The sequence below is a fragment of the Manis pentadactyla genome, chromosome 18 (genome assembly GCF_030020395.1).
Source record: "Manis pentadactyla isolate mManPen7 chromosome 18, mManPen7.hap1, whole genome shotgun sequence".
Lineage (NCBI taxonomy): Eukaryota > Metazoa > Chordata > Mammalia > Pholidota > Manidae > Manis > Manis pentadactyla.
This window is the reverse complement of record NC_080036.1, coordinates 29,412,028-29,436,288: the sequence shown is the minus strand read 5'-3', so window position 1 is coordinate 29,436,288 and position 24,261 is coordinate 29,412,028. Positions and strand designations below refer to the sequence as shown.

Below are 24,261 nucleotides of genomic sequence, written 5' to 3'. Positions count from 1 at the left end.
TAATGGGTCCCCGGAAGTCCTCGCCCACTTACCTTGAATCCATCCTTGTTTACCAGCTTCCAGCCAGGAGAGATGAGCTTTTCCCCCCAATTCCTTCCAGCCCTACTTTTCTTAATATCCCAAATACATGTTTGGTCATTTCTGATTTTGCTCCAGTGAGGTGGACCTTGCAGGAGGTCCTCAGCATCCCGGACTCTGCTATCACTCAGCATCTCTTTGGGGCTTCAGCCTTACCTCTTGGATGACCTCGGGCAGGTATCTAGTTACCTTGAGACACAACAGTCCATGCACATTGCCTACTTTCCTGTATGTTTGCAGTTCTAAACCGAACTTGGTTCTTCAGTGGTGACAACTGGAAGCCATTTGATACAAATTAGGTTGTAAATGTCTTGGGCCAAGGCCCCACCTTCGCTAACTCCTCTGGAAATGTGGCTATCGGGGCAACTTATTTAGCACACTACATTTCTAAGCCTCCTTGGTGCTGTACCGCCCATGGGCCACTCCCTGGTGACTAATGCTGTTGAGCAATGTTTCATCTTCTAAGTATTTTTCCATCTCCTGGGAACTGTATCTTCAAACCTTTTGACTATTTTAATGCTTATTATTGACTTGTGAGAATTATTTATATATTCTTTACATATAAAGTCTATCATCAGAATGTTTTGTGAATATTTTCGTCCAGTCTATGGTGTATCTGTTCATTTTTTAAGTGGTATCTTTCAGTGAGCAGAAAATTTTAATTGTAATGAAGTCTAATATCAGTTTTGTCCTTTGGGGCTAGTGCTTTCTGTGTCCTAAGAAATTATGCCCATGTCAGAGTTATAAAAATATTTTTCTATGTTTTCTTCTAAAAGCTTTAATGTCTTAGCTTTTATGCCTAGGTCTGTGATCCATTGTAATTTAATTTTATGCATGGTGTGAGGTATGATGTCAAAGCTTATTTTTATTTTGTTAAAAAGAGTTTTCTTTTCCCCACTGAATTACCTTGACACTTTTGTTGAAAACAAATTGAATGTACATTTATAACGGATTCTATTTTTAGACTTTGTTCTGTTCCATTGACCTATTTATCTAACCTTATGCCAATTCAACAGTTTGGATTACTGTATCTTTATAGCAAGTCTTAAAATTAGAGAGTATATACACTCTCTAAGTTCATTTTCCTCTGTCTCGGCTGTTCTAGGAATTTTGTATCTCCATATCATTTTAGAATCAGCTAATTTCAACAAAAAAAAAGCCTGTTGGGGTTTGAACTAGAAATGTACAGAATTTACAGATCTCTTTGGGGAAAACAGGCATCTTAACAATATTGAGTACATCTCTCCATTTATTTAGGTCTTCTTCAATTTTTATATGCAACATTTTGTAGTTTACAATGTCAAGGTCTTACATAGTTTTTGCTCAAATACTTTCTAAGTATTTTATGCTTTCTGATGTTACTACAAATGGCATTGCTTTTCATTATTTTAATATTAAATTTAGTATTTATGATCATTGTCAGTATGTAGAAACATAACTGATTTTTGTATATTGGCTTTCTGTCCCATGACCTTGATAAATTTGCATATTAGTTCTCACAGATTTTTTGTAGATGCCTTAGAATTTTCTACATATTCGATCTTCTTTTCTGCAAATACAGCTTTATTTCCTGCTTTTCAATCTTTTGGCCATTTCTTTTTCTTGCCCTACTGCACTGGTATAAACTCCTCTTGAAAAGCAGTTATGAAAATGTATCTTATGTATATTCCATTTTCCCTTTTGTATAGTTCTATTTTGGCCTCCAAAAACCCGAGTCTTCTTTGAAGTATTTTCCTCATCTTTGTCCTCCAGAATTAGAAAAGAATACTTTTCCCACTCTCCCACTTCCTGTGGGGAGGGGTTTGCTCTAACTAGGCCTGGCTAGTTGAGCAGGTGGACAGTTACCTGGCTTGTGAAGTCGGGTTAGGAATCTGGCATGTGATGGCTCCCCCGTCCTTGGAAGCCAGCCTGCCTGCAGGAAGTGTGTGCATGCTCACCCACAGCCACGTAGAAAGCTCAGCACTACAGGCTCCGTCCGCGCCTCCGAGAGCCGATGAGTCCTGCATCCCCAGGACCAGCTGAGCCTGCCTGCTCTGAGGCACGGTCAGCAGGCCCTCTGGCTCGGACCCTGAGCCACATGCTCTGACTTCGCCTTTCACAGCACAGGTCTGCATACCGGCTCTCAGCTGCCGTAACCCTGTGTGATGCCCTCATTTGGTGCTCAGAAGGGAAAGAGGGGCACCACTTACTGGGACCTCTCCAGGCTCCCCAGTCGGACTTCCCCAGCTTATCTCCTACTATTGTCTAATGCTCTGTCCTCTCTCATCTAAAGCACTTTTCTCAATCTTCACTGTACCCAAGAATCATTTGAGAGGCTTTTAAAAATACCAAGGCCCCATCCTACCCCTAGCAATTCAAATCAAAATTAGGGGTGAAAGCTAGACATCTGGTTTTTAGATCTGTTCAAAGTCCGAGGCACAGGAGGAGCTGAGAGCCACTTCTCCAGCCATCCTGCCATGTCCCTCGCTTGCTCTAGGTCCTCAGTTTTGGAGCCAGCTAATCCCTGAGACTGAGACATATAAGTTAGTCTTTTTATGATGAAACAGAAGCCCCTTTTCATCTGATAAAAAAGCCCACCACCCTTCTCTAGGTAAAGCTGCATCTATCCCCCAACTGACAATATGTAACTAGCATGTGTGGGGATGAGGGCCACAGATGACAATTCAGAGAAATCATGGGTCACCCTGCTTTGGACCTGGATAGATAATCAACACCTGCCATCCCAGGGGGGAGATATCCTAAGGGCTGCTGGGCCAAGCTGGTGAGACACAAGAGTGAGAGCTATGAACTGTTCACTGCATCAATGTCTGGCCAGCTGAACACAGGAGCCACTCAAAAGTGGCCCTTAACAGGAATGACAGGAAGCCGCCACAGTTGAGGACACAGGCCCCCCCACCCCCACTGAAGTCCAGACAAGTGTCCCAGCCCACTGTGTGCCTCTTCTGTGCGCCAGGGTAACCCCTGGATGCCTCCATCTTGTTCTCAAAGTTCTTACACAAACAAGCAGATGCTGGCCTTTGAAGAAACCAATAAGAACCAGTTGAAAAATAAGACAAAAGATGAGAACTATGGAAAGCAAAATACCTCATTGCTGGAGAAAGGGACATTGGGGAAGGTGGCTCAGATCTCTGGGCAAGAGGACTTCCTCACCCTGAACCCTGCTGTCAGACACCCACCCAGCCAGTCCCAGGAGCCCCCGGACTGCCTTGGACCCCATGGTGCAGGGTCCTCACCACTAAGTACACGGCAAGGCCCAGACAGACTCAGAACACGTGCTCTCTGCAGACCGGCAGTCCTCAGGGCAGGGGGCAGGAAGGGACCAGCTGACACAGGACCTCACGGATCAGACGGTCCCTGGGCTGTGGAGCGGGGAGAGGAAGGGGTGCTGTACTCATGGAGTTCCTCAGGAGGTCAACTCAAGACCCCTCTAACAACAAGGAAAAATTAAAAGTGGCACAGTATTTACAAATAAAATACTTAAATCCAATGGAAATGAGTTTCAAAGTGTAAAACAAATAACTTTCACATGATTGAAATAAAGGCAACAAGAATCCACTGCAAATTCCATATGCACCTACAGAAGAGGGAGAAAGTTAGATAAAAGCCCAACAAAATGAATGAAAAGGTAATGGATGAGTTATAAAGTAAAAATATAAAGTCTGAAGTTTAGATACCTAGGTAAATGAGAAAAAGAGGGAGTAAATAGTTAAAAACCAAATATGGAATGAGTATCTAACACAACAAAGGCATATGGAAAATTCCAGACACCCCAGAAAGAGACCTTTGGCCTCCCATTTAGGTGCAAATCCCTGGTGGGATCTACTGTGCTTGCCTCTCCAGCCGCGCAGAACCACAAACCCTCCCAGCTCACCACCAGGCCGCGATCTTTGAGTCTCCTCCTGGGCAGCCCTATGTCCACGGACACACGTCCCATTTCAGTTCCTTTAACGGCATCACGTGCCCCTGATTAATATATTTGTTGACATTATCCCTACAGTTTAGACTACAACTCTCAGTTAACTGCAATCACACTTATTTCCCGAGCAAGATACCAAAGTGTATTATGGGCATTGAGAGCGGTTCTGGGTCTCTCATTCCCTTGGATAAATTTCAAATGTGGTCACTGGAGAATAAAAGATGGCAGGGTATGAAAAAGAACAATTTTGTGAAGCTACATGGACAAACACATATTAGGAGAGGTCGGACACAAGAGAGGTGGCGAACCGGGCATGGAAGAGAGATGATTTGAGTTAGGATCCCAGCTATGCCACTTAGAAACTGTGGCCTGTGGGCAGCTTACATAACCTCACGTGTCTTATCTGAAAAGTGGTCATCCTAAGACCTGCCTCAGATGGTTGTTATGGGAAATAAATGAGTTTATTTATACAAAATGCTTAGAACAGCACCTAACACATATTAAGCACTCAATAAATGTTAGCCATTATTATTGTTTTATTATAGACACTATGTGTACAACTGTTTGGAGAAGAGGTGTGTGCTGGGGGAAGAAGGCAGAGGAAAGTGCCCAGGTATGTTGGAAATTTAATGATGTACTAAGGACTCAAAGACTGAAGTTTTGGTCACCTTAACAAACTCTCCGGCCTCTGGGCATTTGTCACAAATGGCCATGAACATCAGTGCACGTCCAACAGACTTGGGGGTCAGCAGGCAATGATCTGACTCCACACCCTGCCTCTGACCCACTCGGCTGTTTGACCCTGGGCAAGCCATTCGGTGAGCTGCTCTGCACAGGGGAAGTGATCCTGCCCCGTCCCAGCGGGACTGCCAAGGGACCCATGGGCCAGAGTCTGTGACAGGCACACATCCCGAGTGAGGCCAGCGGCTGGTTCACTGGACCTAGGCCACCTTGCTCCTGGTACTCAACCCAACTCCTGGCCACACCGCTTCCTGAGCATCCATAACAGGACTTGCTTGGAAAACCTCCCCAATGCTTGGCAGCCTAAGAGGGTTGGGTGAGGCTCTTCTGGACATGCACCTGACAGTACGTGGGAGGGTTTCCCGTCCCTAAACTGGAGGGAGGTTGCTGGAGAGTCGAGGGCCTCTCAGACCCGCCAACCGGGTCGGGAGCGAGCATCTAGGCAACACACTCGGCCCCCATCAGCCGTGGGGTACAGGCGTCTGCCCCCCAACAACTTCCAAATCAGTCCAGCATTAGGGATGACAGGCCATTGGCCAAGACAGCGCATCATGTTTATTGGGCTTTTCACAGGTCAGCTAAAACGCCGTGAAGGGAGCAGACTGGATGCCATCAGTAATGTTAGGAAACAAAATAGTCACCACTCCTGAGTTTCGGGTTTTGCATTCCACCGCAGCTGAGGGACCTGGGCGATTCGCTGACATGACTGCCATGGGCACAGTTTGTTTTTAGCAACAAAAGCACATATATTCATTTAACCAATGACTTTTAGGACAAAAAGCAAAAAAGAAAACTATATTTTCACGTAGCTAAGAAGATCATTTATACAAATTAAAATTGATAGAAAATACATTATAAAGAGAACACACACACAAAAGTCATTAAGTTGGTCAAACAGCAAGGATGTCACAGAACACCACACAGAGAAACATGGTGTGAATTCATTTCAGTTGCAAAAGTCCGTCCCAAGTTTGAGTTACACACTTACTGAGGTAAAGGCACCATAACTTCAACGTAATTAATGGGGAAGAATCCAGATTCCCCGCGCAGCATCCCCTCGTACCAGTTCTCGTCTATCTGGTTGGTCAGTGTGATGACGTCCCCTTCTTTAAATCCTAGCTCCCCTGGGTTTTCGGGCTCAAAGTCATAGAGTCCGCGACAGCAGGGCTGGTCCTCGAGTACGTTAGAACCTGTCCACATCGAACGGAGACAAAACGTCCAGGTTAGCATGACAGGTGCCCCTGGGGGATCAGGACCAGCAGGCCCCCTCTTCCTTCCCGCCTGGCTCGCGAGCCCGGTGCCCATGGCCGCCACGCACCGAAGACGCCCTGGCTGAGCCCCTGGGCCCCGGCCTCTCAGCAGTGCCCCCATCCCGAGGATCCTGCCCCGGCCCAGCTCCCTGCAGGCTCCTCAGCGCTGCCCGGGGCCCACGGGAGAGGCAGGCAAGCAAGGCCCAGGCCCTGCCCTCAGGGAGCTCCTGGTTTCTTTGTGGTGACTGGACGATACATGGGGAACATTTAAAGGACGAAGGTGAGGTGGTGAGCCCCTTATAGTTCAGAAGATCAAAGGAGAAACGAGGAGGAAAGGCCTAGGCGGTCGGGGACAAATTCCCAGCGCACCAGGGGCTGCAGCGTGGTGGGTGTGATGCTGGAGACACATGAGCAGGAAGTCACGCACCAGCCTGGTGTCTTGGGGCTGGTGCCCGAAGGCACGGGTTCTCGGAGTAACACTCTTCAAGTAATTATTTTTTAATGTGAACTAATTTTACGTTAAACTGATTTTAAACATAAATTAATTTTAACGTAATACATGGTAATGGTAAAAAAAAAAGAGGAAGAAAGAATAAAAAGACATGTACAGAGGGAAGGGCGGAAGATGGTGGCGTGAGTAGAGCAGCGGAAATCTCCTCCCAAAACAACATATATCTACGAAAATATAACAAAGACAACCCTTCCTAGAATAAAGACCAGAGGACACAGGACAATATCCAGACCACATCCGCACCTGAGAGAACCCAGCGCCTCGTGAAGGGGGTAAGATACAAGCCCCGGCCCGGCGGGAGCCGAGCGCCCCTCCCCCCAGCTCCCGGCGGGAGAAGAGCAGGCAGAGCGGGAGGGAGACGGAGCCCAGGGCTGCCGAACACCCAGCCCAGCCATCCGGGCCAGAGTGTAGGGCGCTCGATACTAGGAAAACAGGGCAGCAAGAACAGTGACCGGGCACCGGTGGCCTGGCGCCAGGGGACACCAGAAAAACACGTGACCATTTTTTTTTTTTTTTGCTGTTTTGTTTTGGCGAGCGCTTTTTGGAAGTCTTAAAGGGATAGGGACCCCAATACCAGGGAAACAGGGCAGCAAGACCGGTGAGCAGAGGCCTGAGGCTGGCACCGGAGAATAAAGAAAAACGAGCGGCCACTTTTTTTTTTTAATTTAAATTTTTTTTTTTTTTTTTTTTGTGGTCGTTGTTTTGTTTTGGCGGGTGCTTTTTGGAAGTCTTAAAGGGGCAGGGCGGGTCACTTAATCCAGAGGTAGGGAATCCGGGATCTCTGGGCACCCTAACCCCTGGGCTGCAGGGAGCAGGGAGGCCCCTTACGGAGATAAATAGCCTCCCAGCAGCTCCTGCTCCAACGCGACTCCACCACTTTGGAGCAGCTGCCCGAGCCAGGCCACGCCCACAGCAACAGCGGAGATTAACTCCATAGCAGCCGGGCAGGAAGCAGAAACCCTGTCTGCGCGCAGCTGCGCAGCACAAGCCACTAGAGGTCGCTGTTCTCCCAGGAGAGGAGGGCCACAAACCAACAAGAAGGGAAGTCCTTCCAGCCGTCACTCGTCCCAGCTCTGCAGACTATTCCTATCACCATGAAAAGGCAAAGCTACAGGCAGACAAAGATCACAGAGACAACACCAGAGAAGGAGACAGACCTAACCAGTCTTCCTGACAAAGAATTCAAAATAAGAATCATAAACATGCTGACAGAGATGCAGAGAAATACGCAAGAAAAATGGGATGAAGTCCGGAAAGAGATCACAGATGCCAGAAAGGAGATCGCAGAAATGAAACAAACTCTGGAAGGGTTTATAAGCAGAATGGATAGAATGCAAGAGGCCATTGATGGAATTGAAATCAGAGAACAGGAACGCATGGAAGCTGACATAGAGAGAGACAAAAGGATCTCCAGGAATGAAACAATATTAAGAGAACTGTGTGACCAATCCAAAAGGAACAATATCCGTATTATAGGGGTCCCAGAAGAAGAAGAGAGAGGAAAAGGGATGGAAAGTATCTTAGAAGAAATAATTGCTGAAAACTTCCCCAAACTGGGGGAGGAAATAATCGAACAGACCACGGAAATACACAGAACCCCCAACAGAAAGGATCCAAGGAGGACAACACCAAGACACATAATAATTAAAATGGCAAAGATCAAGGACAAAGAAAGAGTTTTAAAGGCAGCTAGAGAGCAAAAGGTCACCTATAAAGGAAAACCCATCAGGCTAACATCAGATTTCTCAACAGAAACCCTACAGGCCAGAAGAGAATGGCATGATATATTTAATACAATGAAACAGAAGGGCCTTGAACCAAGGATACTGTATCCAGCACGACTATCATTCAAATATGACAGTGGGATAAAACAATTCCCAGACAAACAAAAGCTGAGGGAATTTCCTTCCCACAAACCACCTCTACAGAACATCTTACAGGGACTGCTCTAGATGGGAGCACTCCTAGAAAGAGCACAGAACAAAACACCCAACATATGAAGAATCGAGGAGGAGGAATAAGAAGGGAGAGAAGAAAAGAATCTCCAGACAGTGTATATAACAGCTCAATAAGCGAGCTAAGTTAGGCAGTAAGATACTAAAGAGGCTAACCTTGAACCTTTGGTAACCACAAATTTAAAGCCTGCAATGGCAATAAGTACATATCTTTCAATAGTCACCCTAAATGTTAATGGGCTGAATGCACCAATCAAAAGACATAGAGTAATAGAATGGATAAAAAAGCAAGATCCATCTATATGCTGCTTACAAGAAACTCACCTCAAACCCAAAGACATGTACAGACTAAAAGTCAAGGGATGGAAAAACATATTTCAAGCAAACAACAGTGAGAAGAAAGCAGGGGTTGCAGTACTAATATCAGACAAAATAGACTTCAAAACAAAGAGAGTAACAAGAGATAAAGAAGGACACTACATAATGATAAAGGGCTCAGTCCAACAAGAGGATATAACCATTCTAAATATATATGCACCCAACACAGGAGCACCAGCCTATGTGAAACAAATACTAACAGAACTAAAGGGGGAAATAGACTGCAATGCATTCATTCTAGGAGACTTCAACACACCACTCACCCAAAGGATAGATCCACTGGGCAGAAAATAAGTAAGGACACGGAAGCACTGAACAACACAGTAGAGCAGATGGACCTAATAGACATCTATAGAACTCTACATCCAAAAGCAACAGGATATACATTCTTCTCAAGTGCACATGGAACATTCCCCAGAATAGACCACATACTAGGCCACAAAAAGAGCCTCAGAAAATTCCAAAAGATTGAAACCCTACCAACCAACTTTTCAGACCAAAGGCATAAAACCAGAAATAAACTGTACAAATAAAGGAAAGAGGCTCACAAACACATGGAGGCTTAACAACACGCTCCTAAATAATCAATGGATCAATGACCAAATCAAAATGGAGATCCAGCAATATATGGAAACAAATGACAACAACAACACTAAGCCCCAACTTCTGTGGGACACAGCAAAAGCAGTCTTAAGAGGAAAGTATATAGCAATCCAAGCATATTTTAAAAAGGGAGAACAATCCCAAATGAATGATCTAATGTCACAATTATCGAAATCGGAAAAAGAAGAACAAATGAGGCCTAAGGTCAGCAGAAGGAGGGACATAATAAAGATCAGAGAAGAAATAAATAAAATTGAGAAGAATAAAACAATAGCAAAAATCAGTGAAACCAAGAGCTGGTTCTTCGAGAAAATAAACAAAATAGATAAGCCTCTAGCCAGACTTATTAAGAAGAAAAGAGAGTCAACACAAATCAACAGTATCAGAAACGAGAAAGGAAAAATCACGACGGACCCCACAGAAATACAAAGAATTATTAGAGAATACTATGAAAACCTATATGCTAACAAGCTGGGAAACCTAGGAGAAATGGACAACTTCCTAGAAAAATACAACCGTCCAAGATTGACCCAGAAAGAAACAGAAAATCTAAACAAACCAATTACCAGCAACAAAATTGAAGTGGTAATCAAAAAACTACCAAACAACAAAACCCCCGGGCCAGATGGATTTACCTCGGAATTTTATCAGACATACAGGGAAGATATAATACCCATTCTCCTTAGAGTTTTCCAAAAAATAGAGGAGGAGGGGATACTCCCAAACTCATTCTATGAAGCTAACATCACCCTAATACCAAAACCAGGCAAAGACCCCACCAAAAAAGAAAACTACAGACCAATATCCCTGATGAACGTAGATGCAAAAATACTCAACAAAATATTAGCAAACCGAATTCAAAAATACATCAAAAGGATCATACACCATGACCAAGTGGGATTCATCCCAGGGATGCAAGGATGGCACAACATTCGAAAGTCCATCAACATCATCCACCACATCAACAAAAAGAAAGACAAAAACCACATGATCATCTCCATAGATGCTGAAAAAGCATTTGATAAAGTTCAACATCCATTCATGATAAAAACTCTCAGCAAAATGGGAATAGAGGGCAAGTACCTCAACATAATAAACGACATCTATGATAAACCGACAGCCAACATTATATTGAACAGCGAGAAGCTGAAAGCATTTCCTCTGAGATCGGGAACTAGACAGGGATGCCCACTCTCTCCACTGTTATTTAACATAGTACTGGAGGTCCTAGCCACGGCAATCAGACAAAACAAAGAAATACAAGGAATCCAGATTGGTAAAGAAGAAGTTCAACTGTCACTATTTGCAGATGACATGATACTGTACATAAAAAACCCTAAAGACTCCACCCCAAAACTACTAAAACTGATATCGGAATACAGCAAAGTTGCAGGATACAAAATCAACACACAGAAATCTGTGGCTTTCCCATACACTAACAATGAACCAACAGAAAGAGAAATCAGGAAAACAACTCCATTCACAATTGCATCAAAAAAAATAAAATACCTAGGAATAAACCTAACCAAGGAAGTGAAAGACTTATACTCTGAAAACTACAAGTCACTCTTAAGAGAAATTAAAGGGGACACTAACAGATGGAAACTCATCCCATGCTCGTGGCTAGGAAGAATTAATATCGTCAAAATGGCCATCCTGCCCAAAGCAATATACAGATTTGATGCAATCCCTATGAAACTACCAGCAACATTCTTCAATGAACTGGAACAAATAATTCAAAAATTCATATGGAAACACCAAAGACCCCGAATAGCCAAAGCAATCCTGAGAAAGAAGAATAAAGTAGGGGGGATCTCACTCCCCAACTTCAAGCTCTACTATAAAGCCATAGTAATCAAGACAATTTGGTACTGGCACAAGAGCAGAGCCACAGACCAATGGAACAGACTAGAGAATCCAGACATTAACCCAGACATATATGGTCAATTAATATTTGATAAAGGAGTCATGGACGTACAATGGCGAAATGACCGTCTCTTCAACAGATGGTGCTGGCAAAACTGGACAGCTACATGTAGGAGAATGAAACTGGACCATTGTCTAACCCCATATACAAAAGTAAACTCAAAATGGATCAAAGACCTGAATGTAAGTCATGAAACCATTAAACTCTTGGAAGAAAACATAAGCAAAAACCTCTTAGACATAAACATGAGTGACCTCTTCTTGAACATATCTCCCCGGGCAAGGAAAACAACAGCAAAAATGAACAAGTGGGACTATATTAAGCTGAAAAGCTTCTGTACAGCAAAAGACACCATCAATAGAACAAAAAGGATCCCTACAGTATGGGAGAATATATTTGAAAATGACACATCCGATAAAGGCTTGACGTCCAGAATATATAAAGAGCTCACACTCCTCAACAAACAAAAAACAAATAACCCAATTAAAAAATGGGCAGAGGAACTGAACAGACAGTTCTCCAAAAAAGAAATACAGATGGCCAACAGACACATGAAAAGATGCTCCACATCGCTAATTATCAGAGAAATGCAAATTAAAACTACAATGAGGTATCACCTCACACCAGTAAGGATGGCTGCCATCCAGACGACAAACAACAACAAATGTTGGCGAGGCTGTGGAGAAAGGGGAACCCTCCTACACTGCTGGTGGGAATGTAAGTTAGTTCAACCATCGTGGAAAGCAGTATGGAGGTACATCAAAATGCTCAAAACAGACCTACCATTTGACCCAGGAATTGCACTCCTAGGAATTTACCCTAAGAATGCAGCAATCAAGTATGAGAAAGATTAATGCACCCCTATGTTTATCGCAGCACTATTTACAATAGCCCAGAATTGGAAGCAACCTAAATGTCCATCGATAGATGAATGGATAAAGAAGACGTGGTACATATACACAATGGAATACTACTCAGCCATAAGAAAAGGGCAAATCCAACCATTTGCAGCAACATGGATGGAGCTGGAGGGTATTATGCTCAGTGAAACAAGCCAAGCGGAGAAAGAGAAATACCAAATGATTTCACTCATCTGTGGAGTGTAAGAACAAAGGAAAAACTGAAGGAACAAAACAGCAGCAGAATCACAGAACTCAAGAATGGACTAACAGGTACCAAAGGGAAAGGGACTGGGGAGGATGGGTGGGTAGGGAGGGATAAGGGGGGGAGAAGTAGGGGGGTATTAAGATTAACATGCATGGGGGGGTAGGAGAAAAGGGAGGGCTGTACAACACAGAGAAGGCAAGTAGGGATTCTACAACATTTTGCTATGCTGATGGACAGTGACTGTAAAGGGCTTAATAGGGGGGACCTGGTATAGGGGAGAGCCTAGTAAACATAATATTCGTCATGTAAGTGTGGATTAATGATAACAAAAAAAAAAAGCAGTTCCTGTGTGGTGACCTCCAATGAGTCCTACACAAGGGTATAAAGGGCATATAAAAGTGTAGGCAAAGGGTCTGTTTCTGTTTATACAGAGGATCAAAGCCTAATTGGGCTACCCTGAAAATGAACTAAGATACGATATGAAAAAGAACTTCCAACATCAGCACTCTCTGGAAGACTCATGCCAGAAGATGATCAGCAAAAAACCCCAACAAAGATCCACGCACTGCTACAGCAGTAGACGCGCTCATCCCACCAGTTCCTGGACTTGCCATGGGAATGAGGAAGGAGATATCTAAGCTGGCCTGTGCATACAGTAAAACAGCAAATTTGACTGGATCTATACTGTTGGAACTCAACCAAGAATTAGGAGAAGTGCAAATTGTAGCCCTCCAAAATCTTACAACTACAGACTATTTACTGTTAAAAGAACATATGGGATGTGAACATTCCCCAGGAATGGGTTGTTTTAATTTGTCTGATTTCTCTCAGACTGTTCAAGTTCAGTTGGACAATATCCACCATATCATAGATAAGTTTTCACAAATGCCTAAGGTGCCTAACTGGTTTTCTTGGTTTCACTGGAGATGGCTGGTAATTACAGGTATGCTTTGGTTAGGTAACTATACTCCTATTATGTTAATGTGTGTGTGCAATTTAAGTAGTAGCTTAAAACCTATACATGCTGAAGTTACTCTACAAGAAGATACGTCAAAGAAATAATCAATCTTCCCATGTTTTCTTCCGCCTGCTACTTCTATAGCTTTTCTTCTTCCTTCCTAATTACAACCCTTACATAGAATTCGTGCCTCATATCAAATCAAATTTACCGAGTATCATAATTCTTCCACGTGGTAAAGATACCTCAAGACAAATGCTGGGCATAGAAGCCACAGGGCATAAATATGCAAAAAAGTAAAAAGCTAACCTTTTCAAACAATAAGGCTTCCCTCTCACTTACCAACTTCACATTTCCCTGTATGGCCCCGGAAGATGACTGGTTAGCCAGAGACGGGTAAGATTCCTCAAGGGAGGAACAACCTAAGACAGGCACAGTCGCAGGGGGGCCATCAGGTGAGAAATTGGGGATCAACAGAGGTGAGGCTTAGAACCTCACCCCCCCGTTCTGAGAGAAATCTTCTGCATACGTGGATGTTTTATTGCCCTGGTCTAGCTTGGATTAACACATAGTCTACAGGCACACACCTGATCATCTACATTTGCTCTCTTACAACACTAAACTATGTTTTCTACCTTTATCTCGTATCTATCTACCACTTCAGCATTTTATTAAAAATAATAATAATAAAGAGAGAAATGTGGTATCCACATATAAATCAAGTATAAAAATCAAATGAGTATTCATATTTGCACTGACTGTTTATAGTTCATAATGCATGAGCAAAACCGAAGGTTTCTGTGATGGCTGCCCTTGTACTGTTCACCATGTAACTTATTCACTATGTAAGAATTTGTTCTCCATGTAAGAACTTGTTTGTTATGCCTCAGAAGATTGGAGACTGATGAAAATTAGGCTTGGGGTGGATTAATGATTGTGCATTGAGCATTGACTCCCCTATACAGAATTTTATTGTTGTTAACAACCATTTGATCAATAAAGATGAGAGATGCCCTCACAAAAAAAAAAAAAAAAAAGTACACACTTCCAATGGTAAAATAATAAGTAACCGGGATGTAATGAATAGCATAAGGAATATAGTCAAGATATTGTAACAGCTTGGTATGGTGATAGCTGGTACCTAGAATTGTCATGTATATAAATGTTGAATCACTGTGTTGTACACCTGAAACTAATGTAATGTAATACTGTGTGTCAACTACCCTTCAATAAAAAAATAATTATCTACAAAAAAAGAAATAAATAAAAAATAAATAAATAAATAAAAATAAAAATAAAAAAAATAAAGTACCAATGAGAAGGACAAAGGAAACACACACACAAAAAAAGACATGTACACAAAATTGAGGAAAGTCAACTGTAACTCACTAACCCAGAAATAGCCATTGTTAAATTAACATGTCGGCGTAGAAGCTTCCAGATGCTCTTATGAATATATTTGAGTATTTACATACAGCTGTTTTCAGAAAAGAATCCTCCTATACATATTATTGTGAATATCTCTCCAGATTGCATTTAAGTACAGGGCCAGCAATGAACTCTACCAATGTAACATAATTTCTTAAGCCAATCTCCTATTGTTGGATACATAAGGCCCTTCCTCTTCCCCACCTTCTTTTCTTCATTCCGTCTTTTTCTTTTGTTCTCTCTTGGCTTTCACAGGTAACCCCTTGTACAACATCCTAATATATGTGAATTTAAATGTGTGCACAATTAATTCCTTTGAGGGTAAATGTCTAGAAGGGAATTTGCTATTCACAGGACATTTTTCCAAGACACATAACATTTATTGTCAATTTATCTTTCTAATCTTTATTGCCCTCAGAGTTTTAGGAGTCTCTTTTATACTTGAAGTATGAATGCTTTATCTGTCATTTTTGGCACACGCAGTCTTCCCAGCCTATTATCTGTTTTTGTTTTGTTTTGCTTTGTTTTTCATTTTGCTTTCGGTGTGCGCTGAGGCTGGGGCAGGGAAGGGGCTTCTGCTTTGCTTCGGCATAACCTACGGAAATCATACATGGCGGATGCAAATTCATCAGTTTTCACTCATGGTTTCTCTCCTACATTTACATATAAATATTCAGCTAAATTTATCCTAGAAATTATTTGATTTTTTCATGTGAAAAATTTTACTTTTAACCCAGCTGAATTTTACCTGAGAGGTATTATTTATTTTTAATAATGCTTAAATGGTTATAGCAACATAACTTATTAAATACTCTGTTCTTTCTCCGCTGATTTCAAACACTATTTTTATCTTTGTCATATATTTGTCGTGTGCAGTTAGAGGTATTTTAAAATCTTCTACTTTGTTCCACTGATCCATTTAGGTAACTGGATCAGAAGTCCTGTTCTCATGAAATCATTCAACCAGGTAAACTTTAGTATCAATGTTTTGAGTTTCCCCCCGACAAAAAAAAACTTCATTTTGATTTTAACTGGGTCATTTTTTAAAATATTAATAAGATTAACTTTAGAATAATTTTTAAATGAATAACAACCACTGCAGGCCCCACAGGAAGCGTACCTGCTCACGCGTCATACTTTTATCTTGTAGCTACGCTGGATTTGTTACTATTTAAGACGTGTGCATTTGTATTTAAAAATAAAATTACTTACCTTTTAAATTCTGGTCAAGTTTTGGTATCTGAGCATGTCAGCTCTATAAAATTATACTTTTTTCTTCTATTTTCTAAAATATTCAAACTCGAAGATTTGGGGGGAAAACTGCCCCAAATTATCGAGGCCTGTGGACCTCTGAGCCTAGAACGCTTTCCAGAACAGCTTATGATAGTGACTTAAGTGTATCTGGGAAGGAGATGTGCTCACCCCACTCCAGTCCCCAACAGGCCCTAAAGGGGACACCAGCCTCTATGGTCCCGTGTAGGGAAACCAAAGACGAGAGGATGAGGGGCTGCCCAGCCCAGTGGGGTGACGGCCTACCCAGAGGCGTCAAGGGCGTGGACCACCTGTGCGCACCTGTGACTGTCCCCGAGAAGATGGGGCTAGAGGGGAGCTAAATGCCATCCCAGGGAAGCCACACCCCCACTACATGGGGACCAGCATGCAGACAGAGGCCACCACCGTCGGTGTAGGTGGTCAGGCCTGCAGGAGAGCAGGGGAGCCCCACCCCTGCTACGGCCACGTGCTCACGGCCTCATTCTGTCAGCCAGCAGAGTGAGGCCCGAGGGGCAGGACGGCGCAGTCCCCGGGCCGGACCATGCCAGCCTCTTGTCCTTTTGGGAGGGAGCCTCATCCTTCACACAATGGAAATGCCTGCGTGTTGTCTTACTTCGCCATTTTACACTATGGCTGCCATTTTTATTTCCTTTATCTTTACTATGAAACATTCACTTTCACCCCATCTCTAGATTTCAACGGAGAGCTCAGACAAGGCCTGCCCGAGACCTGTGTTCCTTCCTCGCCACGTCCCCCGGGTCCCAGCAGGGCGGACAGAGCCGGTGTCCCCGCGGGTGGAGTGAGGTGGGGCGGGGAGGCGCCGGCACTCCCGGAGTGGCACCCTGTCTCCGACCGGGCAGCCCTCCTGTAACCCTCCAGGCACTGTCCACGCCTGAGGGGGTGAGAGCCAAGCCCCCTCCCTCAGGGGGCATCTCTCAGTGGGGCCCCAGCAGGGCCAGGCAGCACACTGCATGCCCGCCGCCCATCCTGGTTTTACACGACCTGGAACATGGCCACCTCCCCTCACACTCCCGCCGCGCCGCCTCTCTCCCAAGGCCACCGCCTGGACAAGACCCCTGTAAGGCCCCTGACGCAGGGGGGGGCGGGTGCACCTGGCTCTCCAGCCACCCCTGCACCGCACCCCCAGAGCATGGTTCTCAGCAGCACAGCCCCGGGGAACCCACACCTCCCAGAGCCCGCTGGCTGCCCTGATCTACACGCAGCAGGGGCCGTGTTCGTCCATGCCGGGTCATTCCCAGGGCCTCCCTCTGCTCAGGGGGAGGTGGCACCCGCACGTGAACCAAGCTGTCAGTGGGTAGCAACTGACGTCCAAAATAATGCCATTTCAGGTGTGAAGTGTTACAAAAAACAAGGCCTCGGGTTTCATGCCAGCCCCAAGTAGGCGTTTATGAGATGTGAGAGGCACAGAGAGAGAGAGAGGGGGTTCCCAGAACCAGAGGCCGAAGAACTCAGAGCACAGAAATTCTGTCCCAAGCTGCTGAGAGGGAAGGGCTGCTCCTGCTGCCCAGAGAAGAGTATGAGCCTCCCCGGGGCCAGGAGGGTCTTAGAGAGAGAGGAGGATGGTCAAGAGGGCTGAACTGCTGCTCCCCAGAACCCCCAGGCACGGGGGTCTACGGCCCCACTCAGCCCTGGAACTCGGGCAGAAGGCGGGCTCCCGAAGTGCCCTAGACCAACCAGGGGGGTGGGCACAGTGGAAATGGTGGGGCGGGTGACCAGAGAGGGACCCTGAGGGAACAGGGGGCGACCCTGGCTCCCCATGAACCGGGGGCCCCAGCAGGAAGCAAGGAGGTGCTCGGGGGACGTTGGACCAGAGATGCAGGGGGTTGGCATGCAAGCTCAGCAGGCGGAGACCTGACAGCCCCAGGGGCCTGGGGCCTGCAGGGGTGAGTTACTCGTTGTGGAAGCAGTTGGGAGCCAGACACACGTCCTCACCTGCCACCACGGTGGCCCGTGCACCCCCGTGTGCCCAGGCAGCATCTCGCGGGACAGAACCTTTGAGGAAACCAACAGGGCCGACGGGGGACTTCAGCCGAACTGACTGGGTTTGAATCCTTATTCGACAGAGTAATGAGTGGACTGTCTACACTTTCTATGGAAAGAGACTGAATTACCTTGAAATGGCAAGATTACGTTTTTTTCCACTATTAGAAGAAATGGAAAAAAAATTAATTTTTTTTTTGAGCCAACAGCAGAAATGGAAAAAAGATCAAGTTGTTTCCACCACTGGTTCAAATGGAGGCTCATGGGCAAGTTCGGTTCAGTTAAAGAGAAGTGAGGCCTCTGCCCACACGTCTGCCAGGTGCCCATGGATGGCATCCACAGGTCCAGGCAGGACAGGTCACACCTCCTCTGTGGGCTTCTAACGACAGGACATGAACACCTGCAGGTGCCCAGATGCCCAGCTTCCCATGGGCCAGGGTCAAAATCTTCCCTGAGAACGGCGGGTCCTGCCCAGGGTCACCCACGTGCTGCCAGCCGGCCCCTGCTCTCCCGGGGGCTGCAGAGGCTGCCCCTCGGACCCCCCCCCCGCCTCCCTGCTCTCTGGTGCCCAGAGGCTGGCACGCGCCCGCGGGTGACATGGGTGTGAGCGCTGCGGCAGGGCAGCCCCACCCCACCCCATGCTGCCCTGCGAGGAGGCGGCCTCCTGCCCTGGCCCAGAGGCCAGGCTCCGTTTCTCCTGCCCCTAAGACCTGGCTTAGCGTAACATGAGAGCAGAGGTGGGAAAAACAACAGTCTTCCTCATTAAAGCACTGAAACAAAGATTATTTTAACAGAGGAAAGGGACGGTGCCGGTTAAATATTTACTCTTCAAGCTCTGTTCCACACCATTAGGGGAGGAAAACAAGGAGACCCTGACACAGAGCTTGAGGTGGCTGGGTAGGAAGTACCGCACGGGCAGCAAGCTACAGGTGGGGACATCACACCCTCCCTAAAATAATTCCCCTTCCCTCTTGGCAAAAGTATGGTCCAGTTTCTAACAATATAGGGTCCATTCTTATTTTAATAGCAGGAAAATTCTTAGGAGCGCCCTTGCCTCCTCATCTTAATCCCCCGCACAAAGGGCGCTTCACATCCCCAGAAAGGCTGGGCACGCCTCCCTCTGGCAGGGCTGGTCCCACGACCCTTCAGCCCCGTCGGCTTTGGGGATGAAACAGCAGCCTGAAGCTGTGAGTGTTCACTGTGCACCAGGACAGTATTCCAAGCGCCTCAGAGATATTAGTGCATTTAATTCCTAGAGAAACCCTCTGATTAGGTACCATTATTCCTCCCAATTTTAAGGAGGGAGAAACCAAGCTACACAGAGGCTCAAAGCGATTAAGCAGCTGAGCTGCGACTGGACCCCTGCCTAGCACTTGACCATCACGTCCTGTGGCCACTCTGCACATCAGCCTCTGAGTTCATCCTCACTCAATTTCTGAGCCAACCCCAGCCAAGGCAGGGGCGGTCCCTGGGCTCGGTGAGCCTGTTGGTCCTTAGCCGGGCCCACCCCAGGGAGCTCCCAGGCCCTGGAAGGTTCCCCAGGAGCATCCTCACCTGCATCCCTCCCTGGTCCTCCGAGGTCCGCACAGGCCCCACCTCACCTTGCCGCACCTGGTTGAGGGATGTCCTTCAGGCGCTTATTCTCTGTCCTGCTCTCCTCAACCCTCTGCTCCTGCTTCAAAGGGAGCGCCTTAGGCTTCAATTAAAAGACAAAACAAACGAACAGCAGCCTAGCAGCAGCGGGTGGACTGGACGCCAGGGTGGAGCGGGCAGCCTGGCCTTCTCCTGCGCTCTCTCTGCCGCAGGCAGCATCTGGGCTCCAGTACGCGAGGCTGCATTTCTGATCCTGACTTTGAGGGGAGCAGAGGTGCAAGGGGAGGAGTGGGCAGGGGAGAGGGGAGTGCCTTTCCCTCTGCAGCACTGAAACTGCGGCTCCTGTGCTTGAACGTGGGCTGTTTTCAGACGGCCAAAGGCGCCCGCTGTGCTGTGCCCACTTGCCTGGCTTTGGGAAGTCCACCACCGGGAAGCCTTTGACCAGGGCACCCCGACTGAAAGGCAGGCGGCCACGCCTCCCCGCCCCGTCCTGTTTGGGGGGATGGAGAGAGAAGTAATTCCCATGACTGCTGCCAACATGAGTGCCTATCAGGGTGTGAGGCGCGGAGCCCAGCAGGAGCTACTGACCTGAGGGGGGCTCTCTGGCCTTTAGTAAAGCCCCCCACGGCTGTGCCTTGTGAGTTTTTGTTCCTGCTTTCTATAGCTTGTCTCTGGCCTCCCCTGTAGTCAGGCTGCGGCCTGCGGTCAGTGGGCCTTCCCGAAGCAGTCCCTCAGGCCTCTCTAAAATCTGCCTCTTCCCGTCTGCTGCAGGCTGGGAGATCAGAGAACCAATCACTCGACGTTAGCAGCCGAGTCCCGGGCTCTTGCTCTGGGCCTAGTACCACGCAGCTCCTCCACCTGACACAATCTAATCTAATCCTTAGAATAACCCTGTGCAGAGGGGGTGACCGTTCCCATTCCTTTGAGGAAGAAATTGAGACCCCGAGGTCTGCAGTGAGAGCCCGGATTCGGGCCCCTCCAGCTCCAAAGCCCAGTTTACAGAAGGCCTGCGGGGGACCCCTGTCTTGGCAGGGTGGGCTTGTTGTCTGGGAGTTCAGAGGGCTTTCCTTGTTACTTACACTACCCGGCCTCCCGGGGCACCCCACTAAAGGGCACAGGGAAGCTTCCTGTGAAGGGGCGGAGGCAGCAGCCCCATCAGGAACGGGACCTGGGTCTCCTTCTGGAGGCTTGGGCTCCACGACCAAGACCCCCCCGAGGTCTGAGCATGCCATGCCTGCACCATCTGACTAGATAGTTCATCTCTTAATTTATCAGGGCAAGAAACTGATTTGGAACTTTCTGGTTTGACTCCGGCTCACTCATTCCCAGGTGCTACTGAGTACGTGCTCTGGGCCAGGCAGCTCGCCCACCCCGTAAGATACCATCTCTTTTGGATTAGAACACGCATATCTGGCTCAAGCACCCTTTAAAAATGGTCATTTCTTCTTTCCAATCTAAAAATCACAAGCTCTTGCAGCAAAATTCCTTTGACGCCAGCACTTTCCCTTTAGCTGACCCAAACAGAGCATTGGTGTGTGACTGACAAACACCAAAAAACTGTTTTGTTCAGTATGTCTAAAATACCATTTCTGTCCATTGGTAGACAGATTGGAAGAAACTTCAGATCCCTTATTTTCTTAGCTGCATATTTTCAGCCTCAATCTATGTATGGTTAATGCTGTGGACTGAGTGTTGCGTCCCCCATATTCACAGGTTGAAGCCCTTGTGAACAACGTGATGGAATTAGGGGTGGGGCCTGGAGAGGTGACTAGGTCGCGTGAGCGGAGTCCTCACGAGCGGGCGAGAGCCGCCGTGTGTGGACACAGCAGGAGGAGAGCCATCTGCAATCCGGGAGGCGAGCCCTCACCAGACACGGAATCTGCCGGCACCTTGACTGATCCTGGACTTCCAGCCTCCTGCACTGGGAGAAATAGGTGTTCGCTGTGTGAGCCCCTCAGTCTAGGGTACTCTGTTAGGGCAGCCCAAGCTAAGCTAAGTAGTAAACTAAGTCTAAAAAAGTCTAAGAACTGTCTTACTAGAAATTAGAACTCTGTATTTTTCCACAGATGTGATTTATTGAACCACCTGCCAGTGGAACTCCAGCTTAATCATTATAATCTACACGGTAAGTGGTGTGATTTGTTTTCACCCTGATACCGATGCTCACACTCACCCAGGCCACGTTGCAGGGGCTTCCCCAGTGGCCTGTGCCCCACCTTACAGAGCCTCCACCTGCCTGCGAGATGACACGTGCAAACGTCCCAGAAGCCGCGGCCCATGTGCTTATCGGAGCTTCCTGGGAGGTGACCCTCTCCTGCCAGGGCCGGTGTCTGGGTCGCTCTGCCACTCTGGGTAAAGGGAGCGGGGAAACGAGCAGCGGCCTCAGTCGGAGGCTCTGGCCAGGAGCGCGGGGACCAGCTTGCGCCTCTGTCTGGATCGGCCTGCTCCTGGCGCTGCACAATGTGGCTTAGGTGCCAATATTTAAAAACCAGGAGTGGGTACAGAAGCACGTGATGTCTGGCTTCTCTTGAAGAATCGGAAAGGCTGGCCATCTGAGGCCCACGTTCGCAGGCAACAGGTTGCTGCTGAGATGACCGGCTGCCCCTCCAGACGAGGGCAGGTGTCCAGCCGGCCACCAACTCCCTTCTCCCTGCCGTGCTCCTGACTGGGTCTGGGGTCAGCCCCTCATCCCAGCCTGGCACTGGTTTCCTGCACTTTCCCTGTGTCTCTCATTCCCGTCATCTGGCACTGGGGTTCCCCCGCCAAGGCTACCCCCACGGTCAGCTCCATGGGGTGTCATTCGTGTAGATTCAAACGTGAGGCCCTCTGGAATTGTGCTACACAGCAGCCCTGGAAGCAATGGACTTCCACACTGATTTTTTTTAATGTAAGTACACATTAATATTTAGATGATGGTATTTGAAATTTTAGCTTAAAGACTGAATGTATCATTGTAGAATATCTATTACGATTTAGAAATATGCAGCATTTGAGACAATGTGATCATATAACTATTTCAGCCAAAGAGTATTAAAGTGTCCACAGTTAAGTTAGAAGTTACATCTTACAGCCTTTTCAAAAACTCTTACGAAATATTTAGAAGAAATACAGGAAACCATTCCCTGCAGTAAGAAAACCTTCCCCTCTAAAACTTCCTTCAGGTTGAAAAAAAGAGCTCGGCCCCTTTCCTGCCTCAGTGGCTACTAATCAACAATAATAATCATAGTTATGTTTAAATTTTTCTAATAACATTTTAAAAACACATCATAAAATATTCAACCTATGTGCTTTCAAATGCTAAGTACTTATGAAAATACTTAGAATGCAAAGTGCTTACAAAAGATAAATATTGCAGCCACAGAATTTAGGGCTGGAAAAGAAACTTGGAATGTATTTAGTCCAATCACTTCATTGAGGGACAAGTTCAAGTCAGTCCAGAGAGGTCAAGGAATTCACCCAAAACACACAGCTAATAACTGGTGGAGTCTGACCTACACTGTGGGACTCATTTCCTTGTTTATTTCTCTCTTGTCAATAACTGATTCTGAGCCACTACTGATAATATACCAAAATGGACATGGGGGGAATGGCCAGTGTCAGGAAAACAAACAAACAAAAAAAAGAACAAGAAAAGAGTGGGAAAGAAAGAAAAGTACAGAAAAACCTGTTGGCTGAGCAATTACCATTGTCACTATAGTGTGAAATTTTAAAATGCATGTATTTTTTAAATGCATGTATTTCCATTTGCAAAGTACTGGTCTTCTTAAGTTTCAAACTTCACACTGTACTTTCGAATAAATGCTTATTTTCTAACATAATCCTAGAGATTTTGCCCCAGTGAGGGAGTGACTTGGGCTCTAGACATTATTTCCGAGCCCCTTGGGAGTGTCAAGAAATGTATAAAAGTCTCTTTTACACCTAAAGGCAGTTAGGATGTCTGAATGTAAGCCGCTGCAGACTTATTCTGCCTCACTCTGAGATGCCCGCAGCACGCATTTGGAACCCACGCTGGTTCACCAATCTCAGCCCTCCGCATTTGTAAAGTCCATCTCAGTTTGGAGCTGATTAACCCTTAGTGGTGATTATATAAAGCAGTACCCTCTTTAAGAATTTCAGTGAAAAAAACCTGCATAACTAAATGAGATGATAAAAAATGCAAACTATACTTTGTCCTCTAGTCTTTTAAGTTATTAATTCAGGAAGTGATAGTTGGGAGACCAATAGAAATTACCCAGGGTAAGAAAGACACATGACAAGTTCCTATGCTATTTTCCTCAAAACTGGTGGTTTTCTGAGAACAATCAGGCACACGTTTCCATCTGAGGACTGCCCTGGGCCTCCTGTTCTCCCTGGGACACGGGCAGAATGCACGGAAGGCGGGCCGTGACCCCACGCTCGCAGGCTCGGACAGGCCTGAGCTGGGGCTGCGTCTGAATCCATCACTTTAAGACGAGATGTCCGCTACCCTTCCTTCTGCATTTTTGGCCCACTTTATTCATTCTCTGCAGCACCTAGAAATGATATGACCAAAGATTCCATCTCA

The 24,261-nt window shown here is 46.3% G+C and overlaps 1 protein-coding gene across 5 annotated transcripts in view; it reads right to left on the bottom strand.

Moving 5' to 3' along the window:
• Positions 1–4,512: 4,512 nt before the first annotated feature.
• The window catches only part of SH3GL3 (SH3 domain containing GRB2 like 3, endophilin A3), a 72,414-nt gene continuing 52,665 nt past the window's right edge, over positions 4,513–24,261 (bottom strand). For 4 of the 5 annotated variants that reach the window (XM_036931973.2, XM_057494787.1, XM_057494786.1 and 1 more), the window contains one exon: positions 4,513–5,925. In XM_036931973.2, the coding sequence (XP_036787868.2) occupies positions 5,720–5,925 (206 nt within the window). In that variant the 3' untranslated portion in view covers positions 4,513–5,719. Of the gene's footprint in view, positions 5,926–24,164; positions 24,230–24,261 lie in introns of those variants that run through there. The other variant, XM_057494785.1, reaches the window with a different exon arrangement.